At 47.6% G+C, this 21907-nt stretch overlaps 2 protein-coding genes across 3 annotated transcripts in view; one reads left to right on the top strand and one right to left on the bottom strand.

Annotated features, from left to right (window-relative positions):
• Window positions 1-24: 24 nt before the first annotated feature.
• On the top strand, window positions 25-13698 carry LOC135805480 (dolichyldiphosphatase 1-like). The gene is made up of 8 exons (XM_065319517.1): window positions 25-205; window positions 2096-2196; window positions 7372-7453; window positions 9481-9574; window positions 10533-10625; window positions 11608-11698; window positions 12021-12058; window positions 12304-13698. The coding sequence occupies exons 1-8, from the start codon at window positions 145-147 to the stop codon at window positions 12341-12343; spliced, it is 600 nt and encodes a 199-aa protein (XP_065175589.1). The 5' UTR covers window positions 25-144; the 3' UTR covers window positions 12344-13698.
• A 543-nt stretch (window positions 13699-14241) lies between these two features.
• Window positions 14242-21907, bottom strand: part of LOC135805479 (mediator of RNA polymerase II transcription subunit 14-like) — a 28454-nt gene continuing 20788 nt past the window's right edge. Inside the window, exons 28-38 of one of the 2 annotated variants that reach the window (XM_065319516.1) lie at window positions 21648-21830; window positions 21279-21471; window positions 19523-19732; window positions 19029-19080; window positions 18353-18902; window positions 17551-17728; window positions 17147-17202; window positions 16722-16829; window positions 16367-16492; window positions 15653-15899; window positions 14242-15287 (exon numbers count right to left, since the gene is read on the bottom strand). In XM_065319516.1, the coding sequence (XP_065175588.1) occupies window positions 15214-15287; window positions 15653-15899; window positions 16367-16492; window positions 16722-16829; window positions 17147-17202; window positions 17551-17728; window positions 18353-18902; window positions 19029-19080; window positions 19523-19732; window positions 21279-21471; window positions 21648-21830 (1977 nt within the window). In that variant the 3' untranslated portion in view covers window positions 14242-15213. Of the gene's footprint in view, window positions 15288-15652; window positions 15900-16366; window positions 16493-16721; window positions 16830-17146; window positions 17203-17550; window positions 17729-18352; window positions 19081-19522; window positions 19733-21278; window positions 21472-21647; window positions 21831-21907 lie in introns of both variants that reach the window. The other variant, XM_065319515.1, reaches the window with a different exon arrangement.

The raw sequence follows: 21907 nt of genomic DNA, 5'->3' as shown, positions 1-21907 counted from the left end.
CGTGATCCGTTTGAAATGCATTGGACTGTTGCATTGTCAAAAACAGAACAGAAAAAGGTTCAAAAAGCCAATTACAGCTGTATTTTCTCATAATAGACGCAGCTGAAGAAGCAGACTTGTAGGTCACTGGTATCCTCAGATATCATGGATCTTGATAGCGATGTACTGAAGCCCCTGGGCACCTTCCTGGTGGAATACAGAGAAGGTAACGCCTGTTCTTTTTACACTGAAATTAAATTATTTGAACATCAATGAATAATTTGCTCACAACAGAACACAATGCAGTTTCTAGTGATTGGGAGTACGACTCGTAGTGAGCTTGATTGATTTATTCTAGATATTATTTGACTTAAAATGCGTATTCCGTGCAGCATAGTACTTTACTTGACAGGCCGTTCGTACCATGTACCAGACAAACAATGATAAAACAAAATAAATGATGCACACGATTGGAACCAGCTGGGAGTCGTCAAGTATTTGACCACTCCCTGATTGGAACGAAACGTAAAATGAAAAAAAATGTTTGGGTAGCAACCGCGCAGAGTACTACTGTAGTACACTGTGGGCAGAAAAAAGTAATTTTCAAAATAGCAGCTCGAACAGCACAATCTGTCCCCCGGGAAAATCACGGGGGGAAAATCAGAAATTTGCGCAAGAAATTGCGGGCGAAAAGAGTGAAAAATGTGGGCCAGACATGGTAAATTTGCAGAAAATGCAGTATCTTGCAAAGATAGTTATGGACCACAAAAACGTGAAAGGAGGGTCTAGCAAGGAATTTCGAAGCGCGAAGAACAGTGCGATGTCAAAATTCGGCCCTGGGGACAAAAGTTCACAGCCACGCGCTTCGCGTCCACCAAGTACACATAGCTAAGCTCACAGAACACACCATGCATGAAAGTCTGTACAGGGTGGGCCATGGCATGGGCTCATGGATTCACTGAAAATTGAGGCAAAATGAAGAAAATTGCATATTTCCAAGGAAAATGCTAGGTTCGCGGAAACCCAAGAAAATCGCGGAATTTGTCGCGGCCGCGGAATCGCGATTTTCCATGGGGACAGCACAATGCATGTCGTCAGTAGAGAGGTTCCGGGGTACGATTTTCCGTGCCAAAATCCGTATGGGCGCTACGGATTTTTTCCAGGCGTGCTCCATACGATTTTTTGGCACGGAAGATCCGTGTGGACTGGCTTTCATACGAACCATGTTTCGTATGGAGATTTACGTCATCGGGTGCAGACAGATTTTTCGCGTACAAATTTGGTACGAGAAACATCAATTTTCCGCGGGAAGTTTTGATTTCGGTACAAATTTTCAAAATAAAAAGGCATAGCGCGGGAATGTGACGCGTTTGCGATCGTAACCTAGGCAATGACGGCAAACACATAAGTTCCGGGGTACGGAACTTATGCCGGAACTTTTCACTGCTCGAAAACGACGGATAAAATATCCGTAGCGCCTCCACGGATTTTGGCACGAAAAATCGTACTCCGGAACCTCCCTAGTATGTGTACCCTTTCCTAGTATTGTGAACAGCAGTAACTCCCGGAGCTCGGGAAAGCCCTGTACGACGAATAGCTGCAATGATGTGCATGCATGCAGTATAAATGTGTATACTGTACATGTAGCAGGGAGTACTGTTACTACCTGCTGTATAGTGCATGCATGCGGCCACCTGCCCTGGAATGGTGGCTATCGTTTGGGCTGGATGTGAGCTGTCCTCTCGCAGGGTGACCATCATTCAGGCATAACGATCAGCTTGCTGTCGGGAAGCTTGAAAACCATACTGCGTCCATGTGCTAGCAGTTGAGCTTAGTGAAGCACTATGAAGCATAATAGGGCGTAACGTTATCTGGCATGGGAAGAGCTTGAGAACAAAATGCTGTATGCGCCAAATCTTGTTACTGTTACACACTGTCATTGGGCACGATGGTAACTTTTCAGTCACAGTCAGTTTAAAAGGTTTACCCAGGGGCTCTGTTTTTCATGAATCTAGTTTACTGGGATGGATCTACAATTATTCTACATCGTATTTGAGAAGTTTCCACTCTATACTAAAACAGGACCACACCATTATTATTCTGCTTTTGCTTGCAGGAGATTTTCTCGGCCATGGTCTGGCATACTTCTCACAAGTCCCTATTCTAGCTGCCATGTTCATCATTGGTTTCTGGTTCCGAGCTAGAGACCTTCACTCGGTAAGAATCTAGTCAGTGCAGCCGTACATGCAGCAGTGGTATGGCTTCTGCAGTATATGTGGCAGTGGGATGGCTTACATTCATTGAACCCTGTGGATGTGTACTGACCTTCACTCTATACAATGTGCATGTTGTAGTGGTGTTAGTTTACAGAGTGCAATGTATTGCCTTCAAGTACTAATGCTCTGGTGTTGCATTGCGTTACCTTAGTTATACATTGGCACCACACGTTATCATATACCACTCATATCATGTCACACCTATATCATGTCACACCTATATCATGTCACACCTATACGATTGGTATAATAGACTAGCAGAGCTACAGGGAGATCTCTCTCTCAGCCTGCACACCTAACTGTTGGTCACCACATTGGCGCAGTGAACAGGATTGTGGCCAGGCAGGATGGCAGCAGTCAAGGGTCGACCACCACGCGAATTTGTTGTGGACCCCTCTGCCAATATCGCAGCCGATTTCGACCTATGGCTAGAGGACTTCGAAGACTATCTCGATATCGCTATGGTCGCAGACGCAGGGGAAAAGAAGAAACTGCTTCTAAACCTGGCAGGCCTATCGCTTCGCCGCATTGTGAAGGGTCTCCAGGTCGCAGAACCCTCTGGTGACCAGGACGCGTACCAAGTCTTGAAGGCCGCAATCCAATCGTACTTTCGCCCGTCGGTAAATGCAACTGCGGAGCGTCACAGATTCAGGAAACTCAGGCAGCAGTCTGATGAGTCCGTCACCTCTTTCATGGGACGGCTCCGAGAAAAGGCGGCACTTTGCGAGTTTGACTCGACTGCAGTGGACTCGGTTGTGAATGGCCAGCTTCGGGACCAGTTCATAGCCGGACTGCAGTGCCAGGAGGCACGCAAGCAGCTTCTAATGGAGTCAAGACTAACGCTAGCTGATGCTATCGCGAAAGCTGTCGCATTAGAAGCCTCAAAGGTTGACAATAGGCTGTTCAGTGAGGAAGCAGGAAGGACACTGGACATGCCTTCAGGGAGTGTGGCAGCCGTAGCACCGGATACGGCTGCGGTGAATATGGTGAAACACCGTCAGCACGGCAGAAGCAAGGCTCACACGTGCAAGTACTGTGGCGGAACCCATCCACCAGGCAAGGACAATTGCCCGGCTGCGCGAGTTCGCTGCAGACACTGCTCAAAGGTCGGGCACTTTGAAGTCGTCTGCCTGTCCAAGAGCAAGGAAGTTAGAGCCCAGACTATTGGCGAGGAGGATGAAGCCAATGAAATTTGCGAGTCTGTGTATACCATGCACACTGATCAGAAACACTGGTTCACAGCAGCTCTGCAGGTGGATGGAAAATCATGTGAAGGCCTGCTCGATACTGGTGCAACGAGAACAATTTTGACATCAGACATAGTGCAGCCTACTCGTCGCAGTGACCGAACTCTCCGTGCCTACAACGGGGGAGTTGTCAGTACACTGGGGATGGCAGACGTCACCCTATCATCTGCCAGTCGTAGTTGCACTGTGGCCTGTTTCATTGTACCAAAGGGCTCCCACCGAGTGCTATTTGGCCAGGACGTGATCAAGGAACTCGAGCTACTAGTGCCAACCCACCTGGTGGAGTCTGGAAATGTGGTCAGCGTTGCACCAGTCAGCATTACCGTCAAGCCAGATGCAGTGCCTGTCGCTCTGCCAGCTCGGCGTCCCCCTTTCAGCATCAAGGACGAGATAGAGACAGAACTTCAGCGGTTAGTCGATGCTGACATCATCGAGCCGGTGAAAGAGGCTGCGGCATGGGTTTCCCCAATCGTGCCAGTTCGCAAACCCAGTGGCAAACTGCGTTTGTGTATCGACTACAGGCAGCTGAATAAGAATGTTGTCCGAGAGCGACATGTCCTACCAACCCTGGATGAGATAACAGCGCAGCTGGACGGAGCGCAGGTGTTCTCAGTCCTCGATGCAGAGTCGGGATTTCACCAAATTGAGCTTGACCAGGAGTCGCGTCCACTGACGACTTTCGCGGCCCATTGTGGGCTTTATCGCTTCAAGCGTCTGCCATTTGGTATTGCCAGCGCACCAGAAATGTTCCAGCGCGTGGTCTCGGATATTTTGGCAGGGCTCCCAGGAGTGATTGTCTACATTGACGACATTCTTGTGTTTGGAAGCAGCCAGGAAGAGCATGACAGGCGTCTCGCAGCAGTCCGGCAGCGCCTGGAAGCAGCAAATCTTAGGCTCAATGCAGACAAATGCCAGTTGAGCAAGTCCAGCGTCAAGTACATTGGCCACTGGCTGTCGGGCACCGGCGTGGCTCCCGACGGTGACAAGCTGCAAGCCATTGCAGACATGGCTATGCCTAAGTCGCTTCAGGATGTGCAACGTTTCCTCGGAATGGTAACCTACCTCGGAAGATTCATTCCAGATATGTCGTCCATCTCTGAGCCGGTGAGACGGTTGGCAAAGCGTGTGCCCTTCATTGTGGATAGCGAATTCTGCAACGCGTTCAGCGACGCTAAGACGCAGCTGGTGCAGGCACTGGACCACCTGGCCTACTTTCGTTTGGACCCAAACGTTCCAACGGCCATAAGCTGTGACGCATCGCCTTGTGGCCTGGGAGCAATTCTATGGCAGCAGAATTCTAGTGGTCAATGGCTACCAGTGACATGTGCCAGCCGCACTCTCACAGAGGTAGAAACTCGATATTCGCAGATGGAGAGAGAAATGCTGGGAGTCGTGTTTGCGCTGCAACGCTTCCGGCAGTACGTGCTCGGGCGACACGTCGAGGTGCATACTGACCACCAACCCCTGATATCCATAGTGCAGAAGCCGTTTGATGATGTACCTCCCCGGCTACAGCGTTGGCTGGTGTCTCTCATGCCCTACACCTACAAGTTGGTGCACGTACCAGGAAAACAGCTCTTGTGCGTGGATGCTTTATCCAGGGCTCCACTATCCGGCCACGCCCCTTCGACTGCTGAGACAAAGTCTATGGCCGAGTTTGTTGGCATGGTGCTAGAGGCCTGTCCAGTAGACCTGGAGCAGGTTGCACAGGCCACGCAGGACGACTCTATTCTACATAGTATTCTGCAACGAGTGCTGACGTCCAGATGGGAGGCTGTGAGTGCAAGTGAAGAGGCATACTTCATCGTACGCGATCAGCTCTCAGCCTCAGAAGGTGTCGTGCTTTTCAACGCAAGAGTGGTCATCCCGGAAGCGCTTCGCACTGCAGTTATGGCGTTGGCACATGAGGGGCACCCAGGTCGAGCTGCATTCTTGGAATCTCTCCGACGTCGAGTTTGGTGGCCCGGTGTCACAAAAGATGCCACATTGTACGCCGAGCGCTGCTCGGAGTGCTATAGGAAACATAGCAACTCGCATCAGGAGCTTCTCCCTTCTGAGATTGAAGGTGTATGGGAGAAGCTCGCAGTAGACCTGGTGAATGTGGAAGGACATCAACTGCTTTCCATCATTGACTATGGCTCGCGCTACCCGGAGGTGATCCTACTGCAAAGCACGTCAACCACCAGCGTTGTGAGTGCATTAATGGAGACGTTCGCAAGGTTCGGCTTGCCAGCACAACTGGTCTCGGACAATGGTCCCCAGTTTGCTGGCAGAGAGATGGCAACGTTCCTCCAACGCCTAGGGATCCGTCACGTTAAATCGAGCCCACGCTACGCTCGGTCCAATGGCATGGTTGAGCGTTTTCATCGCTTACTGAAGGAGCGGATGGCAGGGCTTAAACCACATTTACCGTTCAGCCGACGCCTGCAGCAAGTGTTGTTCGACGTCCGTAACAGCAACAACCGAATGATTGGGATGGCGCCAAATGAGGCGCTGTTCAGTAGATTGGTTCGCACGAGGCTCCCCGCGTCAATTACTCCGACGATTGTCAATCCGTCCCACCAAATCCAAGCCAAGGCAGACATGGCCACGCAGCATGACGCTCGCCGAGGAGTGCGAGCGCTTCCTTCAATGAAGCCGGGCACTAAAGTTATAGTGCAGGATGGTTACTGCAACCCAAGACAAACTTGGAAAGTTGTCGATCAGTACGGACGACAGGTTGGAATCACGGATGGACGCAGAATACTCTTGCGGAATCGTGTTCACTTACGTGAAGTGGTCCGGCCGGGATGCCAGGTGCAGCCAGAGGTAACACTGCAGGAGCGACATCTGCGGCAGCCGAGCATTCCTCACCCAGATCGGCCACCTGCAAGTATGCCACAGACGAGACGACAGGAGGAGCCTAAGTCAACTGGACACCCTGTGCAGCCCGGTCCTGTTCATTCAGAAGCAGGTCCGACCGGAGTCGCCAGTGGAAGTACACCAGCCCCAGATGCATCACCAGCGCGACCGGATGACCCTCCGGAGAGTCAGCGTGCCAACCTGGGAAGCCGAGTGGCTGGAGGGCCTGCCGGTGGTGGGGCTGTATTCCGTGAAGGCATCGTGACCCGTGCAGGAAGGAGCGTTCAGTTATCACAGAAAGCAAAGGATGCTATGGGACTGGTATGAGGAGATAGCACTAGGGTTCAGAGCTAGTCTTGAGTTGCATTGGCTCAATCCTTGAACACAACATCTGATCGACGTTGCGTTGTACGCTGCAGTTTGTATTCAAAATAGCGTTCTTTTTAAAAAAGGGGGGTAATGTAGTGGTGTTAGTTTACAGAGTGCAATGTATTGCCTTCAAGTACTAATGCTCTGGTGTTGCATTGCGTTACCTTAGTTATACATTGGCACCACACGTTATCATATACCACTCATATCATGTCACACCTATATCATGTCACACCTATATCATGTCACACCTATACGATTGGTATAATAGACTAGCAGAGCTACAGGGAGATCTCTCTCTCAGCCTGCACACCTAACTGTTGGTCACCACACATGTCTCTGTCTGTCTCTCTCTCTCTCTCTCTCTCTCTCTCTCTCTCTCTCTCTCTCTCTCTCTCTCTCTCTCTCTCTCTCTCTCTCTCTCTCTCTCTCTCTGTCTCTCTGTCTCTCTGTCTCTCTCTCTCTCTCTCTGTCTCTCTCTCTGTCTCTCTCTCTCTCTCTCTGTCTCTCTCTGTCTCTCTCTCTCTCTCTCTCTCTCTCTCTCTTTGCTTTTCTGTTAGTGTCTGAAAGAAAGCTGTCTTATCATTCTCGTCGGGGTGATCTGTTTCACGATGAAGGCATGACTTGTGATATGTTATGTTTGTGCCTGTTGCCTTTAGCCGACCATGTCTGTAGGTCTTGTCCTGTGCGTCGCTGTCAACTTGGTCCTCAAGAATGTCTTCAAACAACCACGACCGTATGGTGAGCCCTCGTGAACATGATCAACACTGCAAATATACATAATTACTATAAAACCGGAAAGTTTAACGACCAAAAAGTCTAACGTTTTTGTAATTTTGGCATGATAACGTGCAGAAAGTTCAACGATGGCTACCTGGCCACCCATCTGTATTAGTCCATCAGCCAGTGGTGCCAAAGTGAGTCCCCTGTTGCACTTACAAATCGAACACCTGGAACTGACATCAATCGACAGCAAAAGCATCACTGAATCCAACCTGCCTACTTTCCCTGGCGAAACTCTTGCACTCCTTTTACAGTGCGCCTTGGAAGTTCGACAAATTTCTTCTTCTTCATCAGCCATTACGAGGTTTTCCATCCGTTTTATCAGGACATCCAATGCGTCTTCAGTGAAAAACGTGGAGTTTTGTCAACGTTTGGTGTGGTTTTCCGTGGCGATCGACCTAAAATCGCGAAATAAATCGCCGTCGATTTGAGCAGAGGTGAGTTGGCTTGGAGCACGTACAGATTCAAAAAATATGTGTACATGCGCACCGGGAAGAAGATGAAGATGCTCACCATTTTCAAATAACTAATTCAAAAAACTACATGACTATTGCCAGTATTGGCAAGAGTGGACTCTTGTTGTAGTTACTTGTTTGCAACTACAATGGTATCAAGTAGATAATCAAGCGAGGTACACAGGGATTGATGGCTGATCAAAGCCCACTGAAGGGACCAGCCCGAGGGCTTTGATCAGTCATCAAGCCCGACTGTACCTCGCTTGAATAATTATGCTTCAGACGATCCCCAACAATTTTTTTGATTTTGAATTCAATCGCTTTATTCTTTGGGTGATCTCGAGTGTGGTAGATAGTACTTCGAAGTAGTACAACAGTAACTGTACTACTACCTGGTTGCAACATGTTCAAAGCAGCCTTGCCTTTATTTCAACTGTTTGCTGTCAGCATCCAGAGCCATGGCGTTTGCTAGTTGGTCGTAATGGAGAAGAGAACTGCAGGGCATTCACTCGATGTACAACATCCATCGCCGCAGATTCCTTACTTTTAGCTCTCCACGTTCCTTATTTTTCCAGGGATCAGGACCTTCCCGGGGTGATTCCATTCAGGGTGGAAGCGTAGATCACACTTTTGCCAAACAGTAAAAACTACGCTTCAAACCTGCTTGACATGACTCGGGGTGCACACTTCGGAAACCCGAAGGTGGATGATGTTCAATACTAGCTCATTGTAATCTTCCTGAAGGTATGTATTCGGATGCTCAATTAAATAGAACAGTGAAAGAGATGTGTAATGGAACAACACTCTACAACTTTAGTTTAGGCGAACAACAATTTTAATTTTTATTGTAATTTGAATCCAGGCACACGTGTAATACGGAAACTGCAATGGTTTACACTGCAAATCTTCTCGATTTGCAAGATTTTTCCCGTAATTCACAAAAATCTGAAAGTTCATTCCTGAAACGCGCATGGCACTGATTGGAGATTGGGTTTAGGGCACAACAATGGCTGTCGATGAAATGCCAAAAATGGTCACTTTGTCGGCTTCCCCCTGCAGAGCGTGCAAGTCGTTTACTCTTTTTATTTGCGGATTCGGTGTACAGGGTACCTAACCTCCCCATTGAGGCCAAAATCAAGTATTCGATTTCTAAGTGCAACAGGGTGCTTGAATTTGACGACTTCTGAGTTCTTGGCTGATGGACTATATGGGCATCTTTACACAGACATCTCGCGGTAACGTTTCTTCAAATAACGAAAAAATTGGTCGTTAAAATGTTAGACTTTGTGACTCGTTAGACTTTCCGGTTTTATAATATACATGCTGGCAGTTGTGATGCTGTATTGAATGCTGGGCATCACCGTCAGACTTGCTTCTTTCAACCATGCACCAATGTAGTTGCAGCCAACGCAGAGACTTCAGAACCGCAATCTGTCTTGCATTCCTCCTTATCCCGTCTCTCTTCTTGATCTCTCTATTCTTTCAAGTCTACACGCTGTATTTCTCTCTTGTTGATGTTATTTGTGCCAGTGCACACTCATTTGAAGACGTATGGAATGCCGTCTGATCACTCTCAGTACATGGGCTTTCTGGCTACCTATGTCACTGGTCTGATTTGCACACGGTGAGTACAATGTAGTGTGTGTGTGTTGGGTCTCCTGCAGTCAGTGTTGAATGGAATAGTCACTGTCTGTGGTGCTGATTGCATTTCGTTGTCTGTTTCACTCTCAACTACCACATTGAGTCACAAGCTAATGGCGTTTCATAACTGTATACGTGCAACTGTGGCAGATCATGCGGATACGGGTGGAATCCTGATAATTCAAACACCAAAATGCCGGGGAAAAAACTTCTAATTATCCGGACATTCTAATTATCCAAACATGTACCCACAACACATTATGTATGTTAAAATGCTCGCATTGACACGCAAAATTGCACTACGCACCTTAGACACAGATTTAGTGGACACTGAACTGCCTGCGCATGCAGACCAAGTTGATTTGCAGAAAATAAAGTGACCTCTAATTATGGCTTGCTAACTTCGAATTATCTGGAAATCGTATTGCTAGAAATCGGTCCCGGAAGAAACTTCTAATTAAGCAGTATGTTCTAATTAAGCCATATTCGAATTATCAGGATTTCACCTGTGTTCGTCTTTTGTACTTGTAGAAAAAGAAGAAAAAGACGGTAGTCAAGTGTCGAAACTACTGCTTTTGCCCGGGAGGTTGAGCAGTTTCTTCTTCTTGAGCTGTGTGTTCTGAATCTATGCCACTTGCAATCATGTACTCAGCACTCCGCAGCTCTTGTTCAGACTGTCGGTGATGAATACGTCTGCAGTGATGAACTAAATGCAGGTGTTTGTTTGAGGTAAAAGATCGGCTTTCTGTGCATATGGGTTTGCCACTAAACCCAGCTTTGTATACTAGTACATGTATTATAATTACTGGTACGTAGCACACACTAAATCTGGTCTCAGAGGTTGTTGTGTCACAAGGATAGTTGACCTGCATTAGCATGCAGTTCGACCAGCTCTGAGTCCCTGTTGGCCTTGTGCTTGTCTGTTTCCATGCTGTGTGCAGGTGTCGTCCATTGAGGAGCCGTCTCATGCTATTCTCGTATGGATCAGCTGTCGTAGGTGTGTGGACACTGGCATTGCTCGTCTGCTGCTGTCGGTGAGTGCTTTCCGGAAACCATGCTTTTTTGTTTGCAGTCGTATCTGCACGATCAACATGGAAGTTACCGTACTTCATCATCAGCTATGTGTGCTGCTGCAAAGTAAGAGCTCTGGGCTGGAAGTGTCAAGCCATGATACATGTAGTGTGTTGCAGTCGGTCTCTTGGCTTGCTTCGTGTCTGTCCATCATATCTCTTAGCCTGTCAAACCCTATATATAGGGTTTTCAGCCGCGCGTTCTATCTTGAGCTCTCTTGAGAGCCCACTTGGCTGCTATGGCAACTAGACGCCTGGGCCTACATACGTAGAATGTACGTACGGTTCTCTTGCTGAAGACCGTGATCATTTTGTTGCTGTTTTCTTCGAGTACGGTTAGTTTTAGTGCAGCGCTGTCGTAACATTTTCTAGACCCTATATCTAGGGTTTGATTTTTCACGATGGAGGAAGAGCAACTTGAGTTAGTGGAGACGAACTCGGGCGATGAGAATGTTCCTGGCGACCTGGTGTCGACTCAGGATGATGATGTCGATGTTCCAGCAGCGTCGGATGCTCCTGAAGAAGAAGGCGAAGCATCAACAGCGGCTGTCGCAGCTGCCGCTCCCGCCATTGCCGTTTCTGCATCAGCTGATCCACACGTGGGTCGGAAGCAGCAAATGCGGCGACACTCGCGCACGTCGTAGGAGCGCTCCTGCTAACATCAATGGCAATGCAGTGAAAATATCAAAAAAACCCAAGTGAAACTGTGTGTATTGTGTGCCCAGTTGTGAGGACTGATCAAACCCTTTCTTTAGGGGTCCTAACCCTATATATAGGGTCTTTATGTGTAGCGTTATGTCAAACCCTATATATAGGGTTTCCTGGTGACAGGCTAAGAGATAATACCGGTATACGTTTTGTTGTGCTTCCAGACTTTTTTGTGGTTTTCAGTGCTTTACTAACTATTAGTATACTATTGTGTCTTTGGTGTTGTTGGAACTGGCAGGGTCTACTTGCAGTATCATAGTCCTGAGCAAGTGATTGTGGGCTGCTGTGTGGGCAGTGGACTGGCACTCGTATGGCTAAGCATTGTCCTGGTGAGTGTGAGCTGACTGCACCCGTGTCTATTCTACTTTTGCTGTTCAACTGCATTATGATGTAGCAGTGGGTGTACAGAATTGCGATCAACACAATGAGTTGATCTCCATCTGACACACTCCGGTTTTATACCGACTTGGGTCTACAGTGCACACTGTTCTACACGTACACTAGTAGGCATTGGGAGATGCAGTGAAGTACCTTGTTGAATGCTCCATGTTTCCATCACAAGATTCACTGTTTGTGCCCTGATTCACCCATTTTGATATACCAGTAGTAATGTTCCTCCTGATTGCATTCTTCCGTTTCTCCCTTATTCAGAATGTCCTGGAGCCGTACTTCAGCACCATTGCATCATGGTAAGGAGTTCTTGAGTGAGAGTATTGAGTGTTTTGTTCCTCCTGTGCGGTCCTATCCTTGTTCCTCCTGCTCTTATTGTTCCAGTCAATGCAGATTGCAGAGTATTCCAGAATCCTTAGGTGTACAACTATTAACTAACTGTGTGTATTCTCTGTCTTCTGATTGTGAATTTTGAAGTGGCTAAGATTTGCTCCTAAGCAGTATCGTGTGTTTTGATGCCTTTCTTTTCGTTTCATTTCCCCAGGCCTCTTCTGAATCTCATCCTTGATGTACCACATCGCTGATGTGTATCACTGACAGATGAGTCACAGTCGGCTTGGATGTCTATTATGTCGTCGCACTGGTGTGCTCTGCTTGTGCTCCCAGACCCCTGTGCAGCCCCAGGGCACTGCACTGTAATGCCTGCTACAACTATAGTCATCAGCATTGCATTCTGTTGCCATGTCATAGGCCTGCCATCCCTGTCTCTGGTGGCAGTCAGTGTGGTGGTGCCTGCTGTCCCATACCTCGATCACACGGTGATGCTCTGGTGCTGTATGACTCACCCTGTTGTGTCATACAGTTTGCCTTTCTCCCACCTGCTACCGCCTTGCATGCTCTGACAGCGACATCCAGCTAGTAGCAGTGGGAATTCAAAGTTTCTCGTGCATGCTTCTTGCAGTATGCGTACCATGCTGAAACGCTCCGAACGGTTACACCATGGCGTGTATGGTGACTGGCAATCCGTAGATATATCTACACGTGTGGCTCAGGCTCTTGCAGATTATTCTAAACTAGGTCCTCTCTATATTATTAATTATTATTGCTTTCACCCTGCTGTCTGGCCCTCGTTGTGCTCCTAGAATGAAGGTGAATGTTTCCACTCTACCCACACCCGCCCTCCGACTACAATCATACATGTATTATTACTTTACTTGTGGAATCTGTTGTTATTATTATTATTTGAACCTCAATTGGCCGTCGTGACCTCTGGTTATCCCGACGTTCTACTTATAGTTATCCCACAGAATACTGAGAATAGTGGTGTCAAAAGTTATATCGGCTTTTGCGAATCTGAACTGGCCATGCAATACGATCTTTCTTTTCACGGAGCGGGCCAGTGCACTGTGCAATGGGCTTCGAATTATCGATAGGCGATTGCAAATTTTGAACTGTAACAGCAGGAATCCCTCACATTTATCTCGTGTCCTACATGGTGTTCTTGGCTACAATCTTTTTTTAAAAACTTTTTACTTGAGCCGCCAGTGCTGTCGGATAACTGGCACACTGGGTCACTGAATGCCAGATAAGTGAAACGCAACCTGTACTGGTACTGGACTTCCAGGCTGGGCCAATCATCAGATCATCAGTAGCAAGAGTACATAAACCGTACTCTTGTCAGTAGACAGTACCAACGAGTACATTCATTACAGGGGCGGATCCAGGGGTTCTATGGAACCCCTAATTCTGTGAATGTATTACTGGCAACCATAATGCGTGTCCATGTACATGTATCAGCTATTCAGTTTTGACTATTGGAACCCTCATGTAGAGATCGCTGGATCGGCCGCTGCATTATGACTTTACTCTTTTGTTATAAACGCGAGCATGTGCAGCTGGGACTGTGACAGTTTACCTACGGGTACGACTCGCCGTCATGTTACCATGTCCTCAAGGTGGCTTCTGTTGTGCATTGCTGCTTGTCTTATGATTCATGATGACCTAAAAGATCGATAACAAGGTACTTGCTGTGGGTGTGCATATATGTGGGTGGGCTTATGACATACACATACGTGTGGATGCGGACTTGCACAGTCCTGTTCTACAGCTACAGTGCATGGTTATGGACTCTGGAACTCCTTGACAATGGTGCACATCAGGGAGTCGTAAAATACCGGTATTTTACGACTCCCTGGTGCACATACACATACATGTACATGTACACAGTGCTGCTCAGTGAAACCCGGCCGTGTGAATCAAGTTTGCGTTTGCACCAGTTCAGTTCACCATCCCAGTGCTCGCAGGTCGACTAGGTCTGCAAAAGTAGTAGGGCTGCAAAGAGCCCGGCATGGCATTCACTTGCTTGATCGGATTTCATTGAGCATGCACTGTCCTTGAGTACAGTCATGTAAATCTGTGACAGAACACGCAGTGCGGCTGATTCTGTGCTTTTAAAACACAACCTCAGCCTCCATGGCATCAGCAAGATTCAGTAGTTTAATGCCCGTACAAGTTCATGTAGACAAAACTGAGATGGTAGCCAGAAACTGAAGAGCTACCAGACGTTCCCTGAGCAACAGCAGCACATCAAATCTATAGCATGAAGTAGCAAAATCAAATCAAAAAAGCATTTCACCCGCTGAGTTTCATTCCAATAAAAGTTTTTAAAATACATTCGGTTGAGCAAAGCCAAAACAGAGAGAGAGAGAGAGAGAGAGAGAGAGAGAGAGAGAGAGAGAGAGAGAGAGAGAGAGAGAGAGAGAGAGAGAGAGAGAGAGAGAGAGAGAGAGAGAGAGAGAGAGAGAGAGAGAGAGAGAGAGAGAGAGAGAGAGAGAGAGAGAGAGAGAGAGAGAGGGAGAGAGGACGAAGATGAAAAGAAGACAGATGACCACCTAGAGAAGCGCAACATAATAACACAAGACGATAGCAATACGCCGGGACCATTCTTGCATGTACATTCAAGGACACGAGGAGGGGGGGGGGGGGAGAGAGACATGTGATGCAAAAAATGGGAGGACACACCACATGTTGCCCCATACAGACAGCCTACACTACAATAGTGCTGTATAAGCAGAATACAGAAGTACATGTAGTCATGAAATGCTCAAGACTTCTGCATTCTGTGCACTCGGTACAGTCATTTCAACGAGCGTCATAAAATATACAAAAGCCTATTAAAAATTTACTAGAGGAGGATGATCATGAAATGTTCTATAGTGTAGTTTTTTTATTGTGGGGAATCAGAAACTGAGTATGGCTGAAAAGTGAAAATATGAGGTTTCATCAGTCTAGAGAAAGGGAGAAAATTGCATGCCACTGTACTGTATGTGTGCCTGTGCATGGCATCATGCGCGTACATGTACCGGTATATGACGGTCTCAGCGTAGGGAGGACGAGGATACTCTCTTACTGCTACTACTGGTCTGGAGATACTCTCTTACTGCTACTACTGCTACTACTGGTCTGCGGCTGCTAAGTGTAGACTTGTGCAGAGGTGACGGATGGCGGACGATAAATACGACTGGTCTGCTGCAGATAGGTATGGCAGGGAGAAGGAAAGAAAGGAAGAAACAAGAAAGAAATGAACCGAATGCAATTTTAAAACTCACATTGAAGATGGAGTCACCAAGAAGGATGGTGCAAGCGGTATTCCTTCTCTCAGTGACATTTACTACAACATGCTATCTCAAGGAGGTTTCCTGCCTGTTGCACACTGAGATGCCTTCCGTGTCTAGGTACTCTTTTTTTTCATTTGGAAGACTGTCTTTGTTTTAACAGCATCAGCCTTTGGAGAATCTTTGAAAAATAATTCAATACGTCAAATCAAAGATCTAATCAAATCAGGGCTATCTAACTCTCCTTTTTTTTCTTTTAAAATCTTCCAGTTGACTTACTTGCTGCAGAATCACGCTGAGACTGCCAAGCAGTCATGGCTTCTTTGACAGCATTGGAGACTCTCTTGTTAAAGCTGAGCGGAGCAATGGGCGTTGTGGGCAGACTATTGGATTCCGTAGAGGACGCAAAATCCTTGTACTCGACGGTATTCGCAGCAGGATCAAAGACAAACGGTAGGACAACCGGTCGAGCAGCATCCATACTTTGAGTGTACGCCGTATTGACATCTGTAGCCTGCAGATTCACCTGAACAGAAGGGAGTGAAAAGACACCGACTCAGACCGCGTGTATCACCAGCAACACTTCCAAGTACTTCCAAGTACATTGTACTCATACTTCAAAGTATAACAATTCCTCGCATATTAGAAACATCAGTGCTCCCAAGAACACGTAAAATCAAAAACGAACTTGGACCACTAGTCCTCTCCAGGGGTCTGTGGTGCATATATAGAACACTGTCAAGCCATCACACAGGCACACAGGCACACATGGGTTTGCACTACATCAGCACACATGGGTTTGCACTACATCAGCATACTCCAAACAAGCAGATCTTTCAAAAAGGTACAGCGATACACACAGGCCAGGAGGTAGAGGTGGAGGTATCCCCCCCTCCCCCCCCCCCCCCCACCCCTTCCCATACACGCCAAACACACACGCACACACACACGCACAGTGTACTACGTAGATAACCACAGCACTGCGGTACTAACCAGGATGAGTAGCTTGCTGGTGCATGCTATGGCTGGGCCACCAGGAGTTGCTAACGGTGGACAACATACACTCGGGGGTGTCACAAGACATAGTTCGGGCCTCCATGGCAATGAAAGGTCGGGCTTCTGAACAGAGAACAGAGAAGACACATCAGAACATATCCAGACAAACACTTCATGCACCGTATAAGCAAAGATACTGTACATGCTTCAAAGGTCCTGCATTATACAGTTATCACCCCACACACGCACGCACTGACCTATAGTAGATGACATGATGTTATTTGCACACACGCAAGCGCAGAGAAAAGCAACTGTCACAGACTACTTTGTAGTAGTGTTGCTTATGACATACCATGCCCATGTGCAAGATTTGTACGACATCTTCCAGCAGCTCCTTTTTCAGAGTGATCAGCCGAGCAAACGACACCAAGGCATTGTGTCGGTACGGCGGTCTTGACACCTGAGTGGTTGCAAAGACACATACACCAGAACAAGCTCAACTCAGATCACTAGCGTAGCACGTAGGCAAATATTCAGGTAAATGATACTTGAATGCTACCAGAAGACTCATAAAGTGGGGCAGACATCCAGAGCACAAGCAACTTCATCACCCTGCAGCTCACAGCGCATAGGCATGTTGAGAGGATGAGAGAAGTAGAGAAGGAGAGTAAGGGCATTATTAGACAGTCAACTACTGTACTAGCAAACGTGCCATTGCAGACATACGAAGACATCCCTAAACTGAGCACTGTGCAACAACTTGATGATTCAACTAACCCGAAGCATGAATAACTTCTCGATCACTTGAAGATCATCTGCTTTGATTGAGTTGCCTAAAGCAAGAAGGTGGCAGAAGAAGAAGAAGAAGAGAATGATGATCAAAAAGAAAAAGAACATATGCTTCAATCTCAGCCTACACACGCTCAAACCTAAGCTTTAATGTGAGATCAAATATCACACATGCAAAGAGCAGGGCAGTATCAACAGTCACACATGCAAGGAGCAGGGCAGTATCAACAGAGCCACGGAGAGCTACATCTCCACATCACACATACAAAAAGAATACTGTCTAAATCTTGGACTACACACAAAGTGGGCATACGCAGAAAGTAAATCAGATGCCCTTCGAGCTGTCTATGATTGATGAACACACCAACGAGCACACTCGACTACTAGTATACCTGATGCTGATGCTGTAGCTGTCGTCGCTGCTGCTGCCTCACTGGTGCTCGTTGTCGCCGATGCCTCAAGAGCTGCCTGCAGCATGAACGGCCAGTTCAGGTCAAGCCAAATGCGACACTGCAGCCCGTTGTCTGCCGCAACTGTTAACGACAAAGGCTGTGAGGTGACTTCATGAAACTGCACACAGCAATACAAAGGAATGTAATACAAGTAGTTAGAGGGAAAGCAGCACTCTAGGAGTACACTTGCACAGGATTTACACAGTCTTCATCACTACACTTGCACAGGATTCACAATGTCTACATCACTACACTTGCACAGGATTCACTGTCTCAATGTAATCAGGGAACTTGAATGTTAAACGCAGTCCAGGCACAGTCCTGTTTTCAAGTAGAAAGCGCGTTGTGTGAAAAGGCATGATGCCAGGCCTTGTTTCCAACACTCGTTGTCTTGAAGAGCGTCGAGCTTATAACTCAGAGCTACCACTCAACTGCTTTCGTCCTCCTGTTGTGTGTGTGTGTATGTGTGCGTGCGTGTGTGTGCGTGCGTGCGTGTGTATGTGTATCCACAGTCAAACCCCCCCCCCACCCCCACCCACCCACCCACCCATGAGTTCCAGGTTACTTACAGGGGTTGTATTGAAGATTGCAAGTCACCAAGTACACATACTGGTCTCTCAACCCGCAGAATTGGCAAACTGACTATACCACTAGAGCCTACACTGAATGGGCAGCAGAGATAGTAGAGCACAGTATGCTACGATGTACATGTCAATGGGAGAATGTCACATCTTAGACCTACCTGGAGAGCTGCATCCTGCACCACACCACGCCATTGTTGGAACAAATGCGAAGACGTCAGAAACCCTTCCAGGGGACTCGTCCAGAACTCGGAACGATTCTCTTCAGTAAGTTTTAGATCAACAGACTCCATACTGCCAATGCCACTGTCCTGAGACTCGCCCTTTGCCAGCAAAGCTGCTGCAACCGGAGAGTCGGAACTGGAAACACTGCGCTCTCGTAGTAACTCAAACCAACAGCGGTGATTGATTAACGTGGGAGATGACGCTTCCCAAGAGCTGCGCGATTCGCTTCCTTTTTGGCGGGCAATGATCTTGCGAATGTGTTCTGGCGGTGTGATCCTCTCCTCCACAGTGCTAACGGGTGGCGCAGTCTCGGCAACAGTGACAGCTATGCTGGGGCGACGAGATGCATAGCTTACAGACACTTGCGAGCTCAGGTGAGCCTGCTGTGAGGCTTGCGCGGATGTGTGACCTTGCTGTGTAGCGGTGGCGGTCTGCTCGGTCAAGCTAGCGGTGGCGGCGGCGGTGGAACTGGCGGCTGGCAGTGACGGCAAGCCGAGTGGCGGTGGAGACAGCACAGTGCTGGCTGCGCGAGGCTGCGTGGCCTGCACACCCAGCGCATCCGTCGACAGCACGTCCATGAGGTTAGCGTCACCGGTGCCGTCATTGAGTGACCACTGCATGTTCCATCCAGAGTCGTAGCCCACGTCCATCACACTGTCAGCACCTAACAACAACAACAACAACAACAACAACAACAACAACAACAACAACAACAACAACAACAACAACAACAACAACAACAACAACAACAACAACAACAACAACAACTCTTATTGGCCACTGGCTATCGTGAGAATAAAGATTTGAAACAACAACAACAACAACAACAAAAAACGAAGGCTAGCAAAACAAGAAAGCACAACTGCACTAAAATCACAGCAGAAGGATTTCTAAATTGGTAATGGTTCCTGTCATACAGATAACTAATGAATTTTGTCTACACTAAACCATCATGTTCTGTAAGCCAGCCACCACATTCCTTTCTCCTGACTATCTCACAACAAGGGACTAGCTAGGAATTCCATAATGATTCCATAAACCAAAACGGACATTGCGAACAGGTCACGTGGTCGCAGGGAATAATTCACACTCCCCCACTCCCTTACCAGTGCCAGCAGCTGCAGAGAAGTCTGCTGCATCCGGGGTATTGTGCGCCCAGGGCAGAGCTGGAGAATTGACCGAAATGGGCTTCATACCAGTGATGGCCTTGATGGTAGCTGGAGACGGGGCTGCCATGTTACCCGGTGAAGAGTCGACAAAGCTCGGTGAGAACATGTCCAGAATCGATGTGCCTCCCGGTGTTGCCGCCGTTACGTCTGGAAACCACCCAGCCAAGAGGTGCAAATAACAACAATGAACACCAGTCAACAAGATCAACAGCAGCAGCAGAAAGAAAAAAGACGGGACTGGTAGGTATGAGACTGCAAGAAGTTGCGGCAGTTCTAATGTCCCACCCTACTACAGGTCTACTCTCCATATAACGTAATCTCTGGGACCACGCAAAAATTATGCTATATCGAGAGTTATGTTATGTAGAAAACCATGTGTAAAATACAAGATGTATCTCGAAATGAAGGGTATTGCAAGGAGGATTCAACCGTGCAAACATATACACACCGTACCACCATCGACATCAGATACCATCAATGCCGCAGAATATGCACAATAGGACTAAACTGGCTAGCTACGGCTACAGCTTGATTGTACCGCGCACGTGAATCTACGTTGTATCGAGAGTGTGCACATCGGGGACCGCGCCGTAGCGTGCGTTATGCCGAGGTTTACGTTATGTAGGACTAAACTGGCCTAAACTGGCTAGCTACAGCTACCGCTTGATCGTACCGTGCACGTGAATTTATGTTGTATCGAGAGTGCGCACGTCGGGGACCGCGCCGTAGCGTGTGTTATGTCGAGGTTTATGTTATGTAGGATTATGTTGTGTAGAACGAAATTTGTATGGGAGTGATGCTGTTTCGGCGCGGGATTTGACTTTTTTATGTACTAGCGAGGTTTATGTACAAGTGAGAGTTGTTATATCGAGAGGAGACCTGTATGTAGCAGCAGTGCACTTGACAGCAACACAAAGCAGAACAGACAGTAGAGAGGTTCCGGGGTACGATTTTCCGTGCCAAAATCCGTATGGGCGCTACGGATTTTTTCCAGGTGTGCTCCATACGATTTTTCGGCACGGAGAATTCGTGTGGACTGGCTTTCATACGAACCATGTTTCGTATGGAGATTTTGCGTCATCGGGTGCAGAAAGATTTTTCGCGTACAAATTTGGTACGAGAAACATCGATTTTCCACGGGAAGTTTTGATTTCGGTACAAATTTTCAAAATAAAAAGGCGTAGCGTGGGAATGTGACGTGTTTGCGATCGTAACCTAGGCAATCACGGCAAACACATAAGTTCCGTACCCCGGAACTTTTCACTGCTCGAAAACGACGTATAAAAAATCCGTAGCGCCTCCACGGATTTTGGCACGAAAAATCGTACTCCGGAACCTCCCTAGTGTATATCTGACTACATGTCTTGACACTACAGACAGCAATACAAAGCAGAACAGTGTGTGTATATCTCACTACATGTACTTGATAGCAACACAAAGCAGACCAGACAGCGTATATACGACAACAGTCATGTAGTTTGAACACAACGGGCAAGCACAGGTACAACTCATGTTGGCTTGGAAACAGGATAATTGGGCTTTTCAAGCCGAATTCAAGTCGGTGCATTCAAGATGCGTTCAAGCCATCTCCAATCCGCATCACTGTCACAGTATGGAGAAAGAATGCACAAGCATAGCACATGGATAGACAGGTCAGGGGCACGCAAGCACACACAACACACGTGTTACATACCATCAAGGTTAGCAAGCGCCTCTGTAGAAGGTGGCGGTCGGGGTGAGTCCGTACTGGAGCCGGTTGTAGCGCCAGCATGCAGGTCACGGATCAGCGCACTGACGTCAATGTCGTCAATGACTCCGTTCGTGCCAACGGCGGCAGCTCCGGTAGCGGCAGCACAGGAAGTCACAACGCTGGGCTCCGACTTCATCTACACAGCAACACAAGAGTGGTGTACACATTGTGCTAGGTGCATCTATAGACTACACAAGAACTAAATCAGTACTGTTCGACGGCAGAGAACGCCCGTAGAAGTTGAACCATAGCAAAGAGCCACAGAGATATAGAGTAGACATCCCCTAACGTAAAGTCAGGGCAGTTTCTTACCACAGTTGAGGACGCTGATAAAGCCGTTGCTTGCTCTGCGGACATATCAATGGTCGGCGTCAGTGGGATGGTCGGTGTAAACAGACCAGCCATATTAGAACCAACCACAAACTTTCCCGGTGCACCGAAGCTCAAGGCACCCCGATTCGGATGGTTTGCCGCCATGAAGAGCAAAATGAAATCCTTCAGCAAAGAAAATTCAATGAAAAAGAAAATTGGACACATAAGGCACAGACACATACAAACAGAAACACACACAC

Source organism: Sycon ciliatum, chromosome 1 (genome assembly GCF_964019385.1).
Source record: "Sycon ciliatum chromosome 1, ocSycCili1.1, whole genome shotgun sequence".
NCBI lineage: Eukaryota > Metazoa > Porifera > Calcarea > Leucosolenida > Sycettidae > Sycon > Sycon ciliatum.
Note: the sequence above shows the minus strand (reverse complement) of the source record. Positions and strands in the feature narration are given on the sequence as shown.